Source organism: Penicillium verrucosum (assembly GCF_028828655.1).
Source record: "Penicillium verrucosum strain IBT 35672 chromosome Unknown utg000003l_segment0_segment0, whole genome shotgun sequence".
Classification (NCBI taxonomy): domain Eukaryota; kingdom Fungi; phylum Ascomycota; class Eurotiomycetes; order Eurotiales; family Aspergillaceae; genus Penicillium; species Penicillium verrucosum.
Genome location: NW_026643212.1, coordinates 4,443,444 through 4,458,138, shown reverse-complemented (window position 1 = coordinate 4,458,138; position 14,695 = coordinate 4,443,444). Strand labels below are relative to the sequence as shown.

Here is a 14,695-nt window from a genome sequence, read left to right as displayed (position 1 = left end):
GAGGGATAGCCCGGGCATTGGGAATATTGGGGCCTGATGCATAGAGGAAGATATATTGGCGGGTAGAGACCGTGTCGTCTTCCACGATTGTATCTACTCGACTGTCTATATATCCCGAACACCCTTACCACTGTATAGTGCCTAAAGTTTCTCTCCCTACCCACCTTCAAGTTTCTCACCATGTCTCCTCAAACAATCATAATCAACTACACCCCCGACAAGCGGCTCTCGCTCCTGGACGCGACTACCAAACAGCCGCTCTACCACGTCAAGGTCAGCCGGCAGACGCCGCAGATGGAAATGATCCGCCTGGCGGGCCACCTTCCCCCGACGGAGGGCGCTGGCACCGGCGCTACTAGGACGGGGATGCGGCCTATCCCCGCGGACGAAGAGAACTATTTTGAATCGCGTGTGTGCACTGCGCAGTTTAAGATGACTAGCCTGGACGTGATACTGCGCATCCGTGAGCAGCGCAACATCGAGCTCAAGCGCCAGAAGGTGCTAAGCACGCGGTACTCGTTCGTCTCGCCGGCGCTGTCGGTGGGCGGAGCGAGCGGGCTAGTGGGCGAGGGGGGTCCTGTCGTCCTAACGTGGGAGACGGACTCGGGGGACAATGCGGTCGGGAACTTTCGGCTGGTGCGTGAGGGGGATAGCAAAGTGCTGGTCAAGTTCCGCAATGAGGCGTTCTCTAACGCGCGGGTGGGCACCTTTGAGGTGCTGGATAGGGCGATGGATCAGTTGGTCGAGGACGAGGCGGTTATCTCGGGGCTGGCGATGCTGGCGATGAACCAGAGCTTCCACTTAGCGGGGATGGTCATGTTTGGTCGTTCTTAAGCTCTCTCGGTGCTGTTTGTGGTGTTTCTCATTGATTCCCCCTATCGTGTCTCATTGTTCCCCTGCTTGCTTTGTGATATATGTACCGGGCCCAAAGTTGGGCTTTGCGGAAGACTACCCACTATGCATTTGCCTCCTAACTAGAGGCGAAACAACTAGGATCGACCGCTAGATTAATAACGCCAGCCTTTCGTTAAGGGGGCAACAGTTAAGAGTGCTAGGTGAGCGACTTACATTAGGATATAGCTAGCGTGGTGCATTTTATTAAGGTGAGCTACTAACTTAGCTACCTAGGTACTCTAACTTTGCTTAACTAGGTGACGCTTAGTGAGCAAGCCTTAAGCTTATATAATAATCAGGTCGTGCTTAGTGAGCAAGTCGGAGTACTCAGGTCACGCTCAGTGAGCGAGTTCATCCGGCTTATGTAATAATCAGGCGATACTCAGTGAGCAAAAAGCGGCTAGGGGTGAGCACTAAAGCGGAAAGGGAAAGCCACGTCGCGCGGCCTAAAATCCGGTGTATATGTTGTAGTTACATAGTTTAGTTATATAAATCAGAGTCTTTGCAATCTTTCTTTCTGTTCTACTAAATATCTTTCTCAAGCTCATAATTACTTCAACCCTTTCTGACGAGACAACTAGTCCAACTTAAGAATATCCAGGACCACATGTCTCAACAGATACTTGTTCTTAACTTCTATACATTTTCAGGTCTAGTTTCAAGTTCCAGGTCCAATTCAATATCGCCTTCACATTATCAGAAGCAAAGCGCTTTATGGGATATAAACAATACTGTTATACAGGCCAAGGCAAGTTCCCAAACCGGGGGTATCAAAGTCACAAGCAAACATCCATCCCAATCAATCATCTTTTATCATAGCATTAGGGCTCATCGTCAACACAAGCCAGGTAGAGCCATAATAACCCAGCAGTCAGAAAGCAAAAAGAAAAACAGCAAAAAACCAAAAGCATAGTTTGTCATTTAAAATCCCCAGACAGCAGCCACTACCACGGCAACCGTCACCCAGTACCCGCTGGCATGCAGGATCATTGCGACAGGTCCAGATGCCGAGGAGGTGTTTGTCGAGCTTCTGTCGTCGGCAGTGGTGCCGTTGGCCAAGGTGCCGTTGATGTAGATGGTCTGAGTGCCGTTCACATCGACCACACGCACAAGACTGGAGTTCTTAGGCACGGTGCCGTTGAAAAGGGACTCGTAGTAGGTGCGGTTAGTGTTGCTGTCGCAGCCACATTCGGAGTACTCCTGGCACACACAGACAATGGGGAGCGACTCATTCCGGTGGTTCCTGTCATTGTAGTAATTGTAGTGGTGGCTGTAGGGGTAGGCATAGGCGCCGTACAGCCAAAGACCCGGGAAGAAGCCCAGTGCAGCTCCACCGAGCACATAGGGGGCGATTCCTCCAGCGGACCGGGAGCCAGACTTGTAGGGAGTGCTCGCACCACCGGCATAGTAGTTTCCTCCGCCGTAGGTTGCTCGAGTGCCAGAGCCGCCACGAGTTGTACCACCAACATTGCTTGAACCACTGCGACTGCCTCCACTGCTGCCACTTGAACCGGAGGAGCCGGAAGAACCGGTGCGGCCTCCACTGCTTCCTCCGCTGCTGGATGAACTGCTGGACGAACCGCTGCTGCCGCCTCGGCTTCCTCCACCACCGCCACGCCGTTTCTCCAGAGTTATGACATCTGTGTCCTGGGTGGCATCCAGGGAGTGCAGGGAGATCACATCTCGTTCAACGAGATCGGTAGACTCTGTCTGAGGGATGGTCAGGGCCGTGACCCTGGTAGAGAGTAGAAGGAGCGTTGTCCAAGTGAACTTCATGGTGAGTATGAGTATGGAGTAGCAGAAGAATAGAAGGATGGGGGATGGAGGGATATAAAAGGGTGAAATCAAAGGGAAGTGAAGTCGAGGAAGTTGGGAAGTAACGGGATGACGAAATTCTGATGGCCGACTCCTTAAGAGATTTCGGGGAGAATCTCAAAGAGCATCAAAGGTGTTTAAAGGTGTTTAAAGGTGTTAAAAGTGTTAAAAAGTCCTTCAGATTTAAGCAATTTCAGACAATGAAAATGACCATAAAAAAGTCAAAGCCAAAATACTCAGCCTCGGGCCCCCCTTTTAGCCCAAGAGCGAATACGAAGGGATTGACTCTCTTATAAGCGGAGTACGGAGTATAAACGGAGTATATAAGCACTGCCACGATCTCATTTCTTCTTTTGATTCTAGAAGACTTCCATTGTGCATACCTACCTCGGTATATACCTAGTTATGTATAGTTATGTATATGTACATTGTAGATCTCTAAATCCCTGTTTATGCACATGGTTATAGATGGCCTTTATACGGTATAACTACCTCTAGTTAACTAGTTAGGTATCTACTAAGCCTCATTGTCCAAGCACTATATAATCTATATAATATAATACTACGTCAATCTATGCCCTGTAATCCACATAGGATGAGCCTTGCTCCAAGCCCCAAAATGTGAGAAACTCTCCTTTGTGATAGACTAAAAGGTATGTTGTATATTAGAAATGCGCCTTATTCGAATACGAAGTAAAGTATCAAAGCACTTTAGCTATTAACCTATTTCTTTTTATAACATGATTCAAACATTCTATTTCATTAATAGTATACTTAATAATATATAGTTATAGTAATAGTAATAACTAACTAGTGATAGTAATAGTTAAGTTAATAGTGCAAGATCACCGGTCGGGCACCCAACAGCTTTCCCCCCAAGTCAAAGCTACCCCTTCTCTTTCATATTCACCCACCACCCAATAACTTATTTCCTTACGTCCATGGCACGTCAAAGAGGTCTTTCAAATGCCTCTTCCACTTCCTCACTCCCAGACCAGGTATATGAATCTTCCCCTAATTGCCCCCCCCTCGTCTAGGAGACTAATACAATCATAGGAACTGGGGAGCATGTATGATTACCTGGTCAAAGTCATTCTCCTAGGACCAAGTGGTGCTGGAAAGTGAGTACCAGCTATATATATCAATACCCTAAGTACCTAAGGTATTGTTACATACAAACTTAGATCATCTGCTGACATCGGATCCTTGAATTACAGGTCTTGTGTACTACACCGCTTCGTGAAAGATGAATGTACAACTACCCTCCAATCCTCACTCACACACATACTCTCTCTCTCTCTCTCTCTCCCTATCTTACTGACATACCTTTTCTCCAGGGAGAGTACTATCCTCCCAGACCATCGGCGTGGAATTTGCCTCGCGCATCGTGAAACTCGGCACGGGTTCACGCCGGAGACGTATCAAACTCCAACTCTGGGATACTGCAGGCACAGAACGCTTTCGATCGGTTTCAAGATCGTATTATCGCGGCGCAGCAGGTGCAATCCTCATATATGATGTTGCTTCCTACGCTTCCTTCGCCTCCCTCCCGACCTTCCTCATGGACGCTCGCGCCCTCGCTTCCCCAAACCTGTCCGTCATCCTAGCTGGGAATAAAGCTGACCTGACCTCCGACGCCCAGTCCGATTTCGAAGATAACTCCCGCCCACCTCCGACCCCGTCTAGTACCTCCAGCAGACAGTCGTCTATCCCCTGGGATGTGAATGGGTCGATTCGCTCCACCAGCTTGATGGGGACGGGCACTAGATTGACGGCTACTCGTGCCTCGGAAGGTAGAGAGGTTAGCCCCGAGGAGACATCCCACTGGGCTGCTAAGTCGAATATACCCGTCGCTGTGGAGATCTCGGCTCTGACGGGGGATGGAGTGGAGGAAGTCTTCAATCGGCTGGCGCGGATCATCTTAACCAAGATCGAGCTCGGTGAGATCGATCCCGATGACCCGCAGAGTGGCATCCAGTACGGGGATGGAGGTTTATATGGTGGCAGCGACGCTTCCAGTGTCAGAAGTCGGGCGACGCTGGACGATAACTCCGTGCCCCTGCAACGCAGGAGCCGTCGAAAAGGCAAAGCTCCTGGCACACCTATCTGGAAGAGCGGGATGAGGGAATGGGAGGATGTTTTCCGCTTGGGCTCGGGAAATCGCCCAAATCAAGGGTGTTGTTAGTATTGTATCATCCTGGATACATTTGTTTCTTTTTTCCCGTTTTGATTTGGTCTTTTCGTTTGACTACACTGCACGATACCCCTCGTTGACCTTGATCATTTCTACATGTTACTGTATTTACCCAACAGCTCAGAGTTATTTCACATCACAACTTTTGATTCATCTCTCGTTCAACATCTGCTATAATAAAAAAAAAAAAATAACATCAACGCCCCCATTTATCCCCAGTGTTTCGCTTCTATACCGGAATTTACACATCACTACCGGCAATCAAAGTCTTAATGCCCTTGCCAGCCTTGACCTCAATAAAAGCCTGCTCGGCTTGCTCGAACTTGACCGTACCGGTAATCAACTTCTTAACATCAACCTTGCCGGATGAAACCAGCCCAACGGCAAGCTTGTAGTCTCCGCTACCATATCGGAAACTACCCTTGATGGTCAGCTCCTTGGAGCAAGCCGCCATGATAGGGAACAGCATCTCGCTGCGGCCCATGCCACCCTGCACGTATGTGCCTCCGTTGCGCAGGACATGGATGCCCGTGTGCACGGAAGGCTCAGCGCCCGAAGCATCAATCGCCACATCGGCGCCAGCGCCAAGCCCATTCTCTTCGCTCAGACGCTCGGCGTTCTCAGTGGCCGCAACCATGCTGGGCATGAAGGTCGACGTAGTGGCGTAGTCCTTGGCAAAGTCCAGACGCTGCTGCTGGATATCCACGGCGATGACCTTGGAAGCGCCGAATGCAGCCGCCACGGCGCAGCACAGCAAGCCCACGGGGCCGGCACCGAATACCACCACCGACTGGCCCGGGCTGACGTTGGCTTGGCGCACGATGTGCACTGCAACACTGAGGGGCTCCATGAGTGCTCCCTCCTGTAGGGAGATGTGTTCGGGGAGCTTGTAGCAGAAGTCCTCGGGAAGAGCATAATACTTGGCGAGGGTGCCGTCATAGGGCGGGGTTGCGGCGAACTGCATGTCCTCACACAGGTTGTACTTTCCGGCCTTGCAGGGCTCACATCGGCGGCAGGAGATGCCGGGCTCCATAGCGACCCGATCACCCACCTTTAGGGTCTTGACGGCTGATCCGACTTGGCTGATGATGCCTGCTGACTCGTGTCCGAGGACCATGGGGTCTTTCACGACGAATGAACCGATCGAGCCCTGTTCCCAGTAGTGCACCTATAGCGGGGATTGATTAGCTGGGGTCATAACTGTTTCCCGGAGTATGGTACGTACATCACTGCCGCAAATACCGGTGTACTTGACATTGATGATCACATCGTGAGGGCTCTTCAGCTCTGGAACTGGGCGGTCTTCAAAATTGACCTTATGAATGCCTTGAAGGACAAATGAAAGGTTCTGCATGTCTGTCAGACTTGTGCCACTTTCAGCGGTGAGTCGAGTCCTACCTGAGCTTCGGCCATTATGTGTTTGGAGGGGCAATTGGAATTCTGGAGAAATTGGCAAAAATGTGGTGGTGGGGGGATGAAGAGGATAGTAGAGAAAGGGAGAATATATATTTATATATATATATAATATATATATATACCTATAAGAACTTTGGAAAAGAAATAACCGGGAGAATTCCAGTTTGAATTGAACCGAAGAGCTCCCCGCAGGTGAAGACAAGTTCCACTTTGGAGGTGGAGCCCTTTTTCTGTCTTTTTTAGCCGCGATGATATTAACCGGAGACTCTTTCTTTTTCTGTTTTTCTTTTGGCGGGATTATCTTCCTTTGTGAAGTCACAAGAAGTAATAATAGAAGGGCATGTGACTGACTACTTTCAAGTGACGTATCATTCTAGATAGGACTTATATATAGTACATAAGTGGGATATATATAAGATATATATAAGATATAAGATACTATTGCATATTATTATATCTTATTATCTTATTATATACTCTATACTAATATATAGTGTCTATATAATGTCTATATAGTGTCTATATAGTGCCTGTCAAAGAAAAAAAAAGTTATCGGGTCAGATGCCAAGACTCCGGAACTCGGTCCGTCCTCCACCTCTGACCTCTCTCTCTTTCGGTCTCTCTGAGAGCTCCTGATAGCTCTGTTTGGAAAGCCTTCGGAGGTTCACTTCTTCTACACATCGCAATGGTCTTCAATGCCCTCGCTCTAGGGGCGCGTAGTCTCCGGACTCGACCATCACCCCGCCTCCTGCGCCATTTTACATCCTCGACTAAGCAAGCCAAGGAAAACCAATCATTCAAGAGTCAACTATACGAAAGCACCCAACAACGTCTGAAGCGCGAACGTGCCGAACAAGAGAAATTCGCCCAATATCAGACCCAGTCCCCCGCAGGTCGCTCTGCTGCTCTAGTCTTCGGTATGCGATGCCGAGATAATCTTGCTTTTTTTTTCTTCTTTTCTTCCCCTCTGGATAGGTCATGGTCCTTGGCTAACTAAATCTGTATGCTGTAGCTTTGGTTTTCTTCTCAACTGGTGCTTATTACCTCGGATCTATCAAGCCCGCGGCTTTACCCTCCTCGTCTACAACCCCTCTATCTGATATCGAGGCTCCAAAACACAACGTCTCTCCTTCCAACCTACAGGCAGCGTGGGCAGATTTCGTCGAAATTTTGGGCAAGGAAAATGTCTCGACTGCAAGTGGCGACTTGGAATCGCATGCCGGGTCCGATTGGTCCTCCTATTCGCAGAAAGAGGATGAGAAGCCCTTCTTGATCCTCTACCCGTCAAGTACCGAAGAGGTCTCGCATATCATGAAGGTCTGTCACCAGCGCGTTATCCCAGTCACCCCGTACTCCGGCGGCACGAGCCTGGAGGGCCATTTTGCATCTACGAGAGGTGGCGTATGCGTGGATTTCCGTCGCATGGACCGCATCTTGGAGCTCCACAAGCATGACTTGGATGTTGTTGTCCAGCCTGCTGTTGGATGGGAGGAGTTGAACGAGGAGATTGCCAAGGATGGCCTTTTCTTCCCGCCCGACCCTGGTCCGGGTGCGATGATTGGCGGTATGGTCGGAACAGGATGCTCAGGAACTAATGCTTACCGGTACGGGACAATGCGTGAGTGGGTGCTCTCGCTGACTGTTGTCCTCGCCGATGGCACCATTATCAAGACTCGGCAGCGGCCGAGGAAGTCTAGCGCTGGTTATGACTTGACTAGGCTGTTTATTGGCAGCGAAGGCACTCTTGGTCTGGTAACGGAGGCGACCCTGAAGTTGACGGTCAAGCCTCAGAGCGAGAATGTTGCTGTCGCAAGCTTTGGCAGTATTCAGAGCGCCGCCGAGTGTGTAACCAATGTGGTGGAGGCTGGTATCCCTGTCGCTGGTGTTGAGATTCTGGATGATACCCAGATGAAGTGCATCAATGCCAGCAAGACTACCAGCCGCCAGTGGAAGGAGTCTCCCACCCTATTCTTCAAGTTCACTGGCACCCCAAATGCGGTTAAGGAGCAGATTGGGATGGTGCAAAAGATTGTGTCTAAATATTCGGGAAATACCTTCGAGTTTGCCCGCGGCAAGGCTGAAATGGCAGAACTCTGGAGTGCTCGCAAACAGGCGCTGTGGAGTGTCATGGCGATGAAAAAGAACCCGGGTGACCACGTCTGGACGACCGATGTCGCAGTCCCGATGAGCAAGTTGCCCGATATTATGGAGGCAACCAAGGAAGATATGACCAAGAATGGCCTGTTAGCCGGAATCTGTGGTCATGTTGGAGATGGCAACTTCCACGGTAAGCTATTATTGCCTTGATTTGACATACCCCAGAGATCATTCGACATGTACTAACGGTGATAGCGATCATCCTCTTTAGCGACAGTGAGAAGGCTATAGCCGAGGGAGTTGTGCACCGCATGGTGAAACGTGCTGTGGAGATGGAGGGCACTGTCACCGGAGAGCACGGTGTTGGTCTCGTCAAGCGAGACTACCTCGAACACGAGTTGGGTGAAACTACAGTCGACACAATGCGCCGGGTAAGCCTTCACATGGATTCTTATTCATTTCCCTTCCTGCCCCAAATCCAAATATACCCTTTCTCTACGCCCATGAAGCACACCACTAATACTCATATCTGCATTCCTAGCTGAAATTGGCTCTTGATCCACTCCGCCTGCTTAACTGCGACAAGGTTGTTCGCACCGAACAACCGGCTCCCGGGGAGGTCAAGGAATGGTAGATGCCTGGTCTATTCATCCATTGCGACAGGATCTTCCACTAGCCCAACACTAATATCCGGGGCACTGCCGAGGTAACCTAATCCGAATCCGAACCAGACCGTTCATGGTGATGATGGTGGTGTCGGTGGTGTCGGTGGTGTCGGTGAGAACGTTCCTCATCGCTACCCCCACTGCGAGAGCCCGAACGGTACCTGGGGCGCTCCTCCCCCTCATATTGTCGCTCGGCGCGGTATCCATCGCCGCCCTCTCGCTGACCGTATCCTTCCTGGGACCTATAGCCAGAATTCTCAAATTCATTGTAGCCAGGCTGCGGTCTACCATATCCAGAGGACCCCCTGTATATTGTGGTCAATATAAGAGACTAGCCAATAACAAATAATCAAAGTTAACTTACTGTCCATATTCCTCACGGGGAGGAGGGCCTCCGTGTCCATAGTGTGCCTCTGTACGCTGGTATTCGGATTGGCCACTTTGGTAGGTCTCCCGTGTCTGCTCCTGATAGTAACCCTGGCTTTCCGACTGGTATTGGTAGTGTTCCTCGCGGCGGAAGTTCTCCGCTGGAGGTGCGTAGCTAGAGTACCCATCGTGGCGCGCAGGTGGCTGTGGATAGACAGTTTCACTTTGATATTCGTATCCGTCGGGACGAGGACGGTATTCTTCGTGATGAACCGGGGGCTGACCGTAGCCTCCGTAGCTTGGTTCACTTGGCTGTCCATATCCACTCTGGTGAGTGGGCTGCATTTGACTGAACGAGTTCCCTCCATATTGCTCGTGGCTCTCATGTTGGGGTCGATTCTGGTAAGAACTCCCACTGTCATAGTTCTGAGGCTCTGGGCTCTCCCTGTCAGGCTTCGAACTGCTGTTGTTGAGAAGCATAGAGCCCATGCCTCCTACGAGTCCACCGAGTATACCGCCAAATGCGCCTCCTCCTACAGCTTCGGAGGCTAGGTTCTCAATACCAGGGACACCGGAGCCACCGGAGCCACCGGAGCCACCGGAGCCACCGGACCCTTGATCTTCACCAGAGCTGCCGTGAGACTTGGGAAGAGCAAGCGGCTTGCCACATCCGTGCCCGCAATCTTGCACGCCATCTTTATGGTTCCTGCCTTCAAGGACACCGTCGCGGCTCAGCTGCTCGCGGAGGATGTCCCGCTCCTCATCATCCTTCTCGCTCCACCACTTCTCGACCGTGGAGAACATGATTTGACGCATATCGACAGCTCCGTCACGTCCAGATTCACGAAGAGCGGGGTGATGGAAAACACCCGAGATGATTCTGTCGAGTGTCCGGTCGATATCGGCATTCTCATCGTCCCAGCATGACATAAGCTGAGGAACCGACCATTTGACAACAGCTGACGCAATACGACCAGCGGGCTCATTCAAAATGTTTGAGAAATGGTCTTTTGAGAGCATTGAGTGGGTCGGGTTTGAGCAGTCATCATCGTTGAACACAATGTGTTGTTGCTCCCGGCTGCTTTGGATCACTTCGGATGAACCAGTTTCAAGCTCGGACTTAACCTGCTTGATAATGGGAAGAACATAAGGAGCCAAAATAGAGAAGACAAAAATGGTGATTTGATCCTGAATTTGCTCGATCAGCTCGGGCAAGACTGGGATCTTTTCGATGGCCTCGTTGATTCGTTTCAACAGGTTGTCGTGCCACTCAAGGACCGGGTAGATCTGCTTCTGAACATTGTCTAGGTGGAGTGTCCACTCTTCAGGTTCACGCGGATTGATGTTTTCGCCGTCATGCTTGGCATCATCTGCCTTTGACTTGAAGTCATCCATCTGGCCAGTCTGGTCGCTGCTGTCACCAAGCAGACCATCGGGAATCTTGCTTAGGAGAGTCTGCAAGAAACTCTCGGAGGAATCCTGGTTCTCCGATTGGGCGACAACAGTCTCCAAGGATTCAATTTCAGACTGCATTGTTTTATCGGACAACTCTCCCAGTACGGAATGGAAGAAATCAACTCCGCCAAATGTACCAGTCACGATTGGATAGACTTCGTCATCGACACCGTTAACCTGTAGTTTAGTGTCACGTCCGACGTGAGGGAATACCTCTGTCTCTCCCAGTTCAATCAAACTGAGCTCAGTGTAGTTAGAGTGGGCAGCGTAATCTTCCAGGCAGTGCAATCCAGTGCCCAATAATCGTAGAGCTTCATATAGGTCGTCCTTGTTCCTGGATTGACCATAACGACGACCCATCTGAATTGAGCGACCGAGCACACGGCGAATCAACGCAGCCGAGGTGTTGATACCTACATCCTCCGTTGCGATGTAATGTTTCAAGCCTGTGTTTCCGGTTGGGTTAGTCTAATATCGACCACCGTAGGATCAGACTCCATACCGGTGCGGGGGTCCACTGAAAGCTCCCGCTCTTCGTCAACGGGGCCACGCAGTCGACGATCATAGTCACGCGCATCCTCCCCCGTGGCGTACCCCAGGGGGTTATCGATATGTTCCGTAGGTTGATAACATCCCAGGCGTTCCGTCGTGACCTCAAACTCCTTGGTTCCGTATCTTTTACAGGTCTCAGCGAAATGTCAAATCACCTCGATGTTCAATATCCACATTTACTACTCACCCAAAGCTCATGAAGCCTAGCACCCAGAGCAGGATACGGATAGCTTCGGCACTAACATATTTGACGGTGCCCACATCGACTGCTTGGCTGTAATCGCGTAACCAATTACCGAAGTAGACGCGCTGCACGTCCAGCTTGCCGAATTTCTTACCACCGGCGACTCTTGCCATATAGAGAGCCAAAAGGGCATCCTCGATGTCTCCATGACGCCAGTTTTGACCTTCGAGGCGGGAAAGGGAAGCGATGTTACCAGCGCCAAATGCATATGCCTGACCGGAGAAAGCAACCAGAATCAACAGGGACAACCCCAGGTTCTGCAGAGACAGACCCATGGTTGAGAATAGTACAATGATCGGGGGACGATATTGTATGTGCAAGAAAGAAGAAGGGAAGAAAAAAAGACCAAAAGAGAAGGGAAGAAGGCAAAAAATAGAAAGAGAAAGAAGAAAAGACCAAAATAGTCCACCCCACCATGTACAACACAAGTGTCAAAACATTCTTTTGGTGGGGGAGAAATGATCAGATGGGCTTTGCTGTGATATCTTGGCATTTCCTTGGCATCGGTCCGTATAGATACGTATGGATACGTATGGATACGTATAGATACGTATGGATACATATAAATACATATAAACCTTTTATACGGACAACATATTTCAGGGGAGTTATTGTATTATAAGGTACTATTCATGGTATTAGAAATGTTATATCTAAGAACTCTCTGGTGTGTGTTTCCCTTTTTTGCAATGTTTTTGTTATTTTTCTTTTTAATGTCTGCTTAGGTATATACGAAGGTAGTAGAAATTATAAACTGTGCAGAGGACTTCTCTATGTAACTCTAACCTTGGATATCGTGTAGATGGGGTGTGGATATGTAGGATTACGGAGTATAGGGGAGAGTATAGGGGAGTATAGGGGGGAATAAATTAAAATAAGATGAGATCAGACGAACTACACAAACTAATCAAACTAAACGAACTAATTTAAACTAATCGAAATAAACTAATCAAACTAGACAAAACTAGAAGAACTAGAAGGAATTGGAAGATCCAATAATAGGAGGAAAGGGGATAGATAAATATATAGGGGGAAAAGGGAAATAGGAGAGAGAAAGAGAGAAGTCAAAGCCGCATGCGGTCTCGATCCCGACTGTCTCCGGCTTCACCGCCGTCTCCTTTTTTTCTCTCCTTGAATGAATTATATCTATTGCTATTCCCCTCTCTCTAACTACTTGCTTACTTCCTTTCTATCTCTCTTGTCTCTCTGTCTCTCTATCTCTCTCCCTCTCTCTTCTACCTTTCAAGGTTCTACCCTGACCGCAAATGTCAGATCCTTTATCTCTCCCGCCATAAGCGCTTATCTTAGTCTTCCCTTTTCCCCGCTGATGTGCTGATGCGCTGATGCGCGCCCCCTCTTGATTACTACTATTACTTGGGATCTCTTACGATCTCCTCTTTTCACAATCTCCCCACTCATCCTCGGTCTTGAATTCTAAACTCCCCATACTCTGGTTCTCATTCAGCTGGTGTCGACAATCATGCATCACACAGTTCGTTACTAAAAAGCTGTGACTTGAAGAGGTTCCCGACCATGGCGCGCGCCGACGATTCGTACTCCCGTGAGTCGGCCTTTCCCGTCATGAAAAACCGACTGGTGGGGGAGTCTGGATCGCTCCAGCGTCCTATAAAGGCGAGACCAGGCATTGAAACTGGACGGGCTGCCTCTTATCATATCTTTCCATCTCGAGATCTCAACAACTCCCAAGATCAATTCTCCTCTTCCGATGTTCCCGACAACTCGCATTCTCCTGTCAACCTGAAAAAGCGCAGCTCCATGGCTTCACGCATCGCCATGCATGATACCACACCCGGCGAACAACCGTGGAACTCGGAACACGAGTTGATGAATGCTTCTGAGCACAACATATCCTCCGAAGCGCTTGACTCTCGCTCTCACAAAAGCAAATCCATGAAACCCAAGGTCCACATCAAACCTATTCTGCGGAAACTCTCCCGGGACGATGCGCCGTCGACCTCAATCGATCTGTCTCGATCCTCCACTGACCAAGAGGGGTTGGGTATTTACATGAACTTCGAGCGGGAGCAACGCAGCGAGGCCCTCGCAGGTGCGACTTACAAGAAGACACCTTCTGGTCTTCACAATCGATCTACCAGTGGAACATCTCAGTTCTCAAATGGCTCAGGTTCAACTGCGAGCAAGCCCGGATCACAGTACGTGCATCCCATGCGGCAGACGCCTCGAGCGTACACTCCACCGTTGGGCCAGTCCTACGAGGAGTTGAGCCAGGATAGCGAAGAATTGGATGAAAGCCCCGAGTCGGAACCTTCGTCTATCCAAGAAACCCGTACTTCTTCAGGCCCAGCCCTACCCCGACTGTCATTGCAGATCCAAGATGATTCTTTCACCCGTCTACCCGGGATTTCACAGACTAATGTGACCAGTCGACCGTCCTTTGGGTACTCACGGGAGACTGATGGTGCTGCCTCTCCGATGTCTAGAACGTCTCTCGACTTCGTTTTCCGATCCCGAACTCGGACTAGCACCGATCCTATTTCCCGTGCAGCCACAGTCCAGGCTGCCCGCCAGGCATTTGAGGAAAAAGAGGCCGCTAAAAACCGTCGGCTCGAAAAACAACAAATCAAAGCCGAAGAGAGAGGTTCCCGACGTCGCTTGAAACGACACATGTCGGAAGATCTTGAGTCTCCTGTGCAGTCTAGAGAGGAGATCTCCGAGAAGCCCCAAAGACCTATCGTGCATGGGAGCAAGGAGCCTTCGGCCTCATGGAAGTCCCAATCCAAGAGCACATGGGTTCTCTTTATGACCTGGCTTCGAACTCGAGTGTTCAAACTGCGACGAAAGATCAAGAAACTTCATTGATTCTAATATCTTTCGGACTTTTTTTCTTATGTTTTTTTCCTTTGTTTCACCCCGTTTTCTTTTTGATCCAAGTTCATACTTCCAATGAGCGAGCGATTTGTTTGTTCCCCTGGTGTTTGATCTAGGAGTTTTTTTTTTTTTTTTTTTTTCTTTTTC

The 14,695-nt window shown here is 49.7% G+C and overlaps 7 protein-coding genes across 7 annotated transcripts; 4 read left to right on the top strand and 3 right to left on the bottom strand.

The window, feature by feature from the left end:
• Positions 1 to 180: 180 nt before the first annotated feature.
• N7516_009247 (uncharacterized protein) lies at positions 181 to 834 on the top strand (the record flags this gene model as incomplete). The annotated part of the gene is made up of 1 exon (XM_057221966.1): positions 181 to 834. One exon carries the CDS (start codon positions 181 to 183, stop codon positions 832 to 834), a length of 654 nt encoding a protein of 217 aa, XP_057072238.1.
• A 981-nt stretch (positions 835 to 1,815) lies between these two features.
• N7516_009246 (uncharacterized protein) lies at positions 1,816 to 2,670 on the bottom strand (the record flags this gene model as incomplete). Its single annotated transcript, XM_057221965.1, has 1 exon — positions 1,816 to 2,670. The coding sequence occupies one exon, from the start codon at positions 2,668 to 2,670 to the stop codon at positions 1,816 to 1,818; it is 855 nt and encodes a 284-aa protein (XP_057072237.1).
• A 980-nt stretch (positions 2,671 to 3,650) lies between these two features.
• On the top strand, positions 3,651 to 4,894 carry N7516_009245 (putative Ras family GTPase (Rab4b); the record flags this gene model as incomplete). The annotated part of the gene is made up of 4 exons (XM_057221964.1): positions 3,651 to 3,707; positions 3,766 to 3,830; positions 3,927 to 3,961; positions 4,047 to 4,894. The coding sequence occupies 4 exons, from the start codon at positions 3,651 to 3,653 to the stop codon at positions 4,892 to 4,894; spliced, it is 1,005 nt and encodes a 334-aa protein (XP_057072236.1).
• A 250-nt stretch (positions 4,895 to 5,144) lies between these two features.
• Positions 5,145 to 6,316, bottom strand: N7516_009244 (NAD(P)-dependent alcohol dehydrogenase; the record flags this gene model as incomplete). Its single annotated transcript, XM_057221963.1, has 3 exons — positions 5,145 to 6,071; positions 6,129 to 6,251; positions 6,302 to 6,316. 3 exons carry the CDS (start codon positions 6,314 to 6,316, stop codon positions 5,145 to 5,147), a joined length of 1,065 nt encoding a protein of 354 aa, XP_057072235.1.
• A 688-nt stretch (positions 6,317 to 7,004) lies between these two features.
• Positions 7,005 to 9,050, top strand: N7516_009243 (FAD-binding oxidoreductase; the record flags this gene model as incomplete). Its single annotated transcript, XM_057221962.1, has 4 exons — positions 7,005 to 7,236; positions 7,332 to 8,606; positions 8,672 to 8,847; positions 8,958 to 9,050. 4 exons carry the CDS (start codon positions 7,005 to 7,007, stop codon positions 9,048 to 9,050), a joined length of 1,776 nt encoding a protein of 591 aa, XP_057072234.1.
• Positions 9,051 to 9,127: 77 nt separating this feature from the next.
• On the bottom strand, positions 9,128 to 11,973 carry N7516_009242 (Het-C domain-containing protein; the record flags this gene model as incomplete). The annotated part of the gene is made up of 4 exons (XM_057221961.1): positions 9,128 to 9,386; positions 9,446 to 11,348; positions 11,405 to 11,577; positions 11,642 to 11,973. The coding sequence occupies 4 exons, from the start codon at positions 11,971 to 11,973 to the stop codon at positions 9,128 to 9,130; spliced, it is 2,667 nt and encodes an 888-aa protein (XP_057072233.1).
• A 1,258-nt stretch (positions 11,974 to 13,231) lies between these two features.
• On the top strand, positions 13,232 to 14,539 carry N7516_009241 (uncharacterized protein; the record flags this gene model as incomplete). Its single annotated transcript, XM_057221960.1, has 1 exon — positions 13,232 to 14,539. The coding sequence occupies one exon, from the start codon at positions 13,232 to 13,234 to the stop codon at positions 14,537 to 14,539; it is 1,308 nt and encodes a 435-aa protein (XP_057072232.1).
• Positions 14,540 to 14,695: the final 156 nt, after the last annotated feature.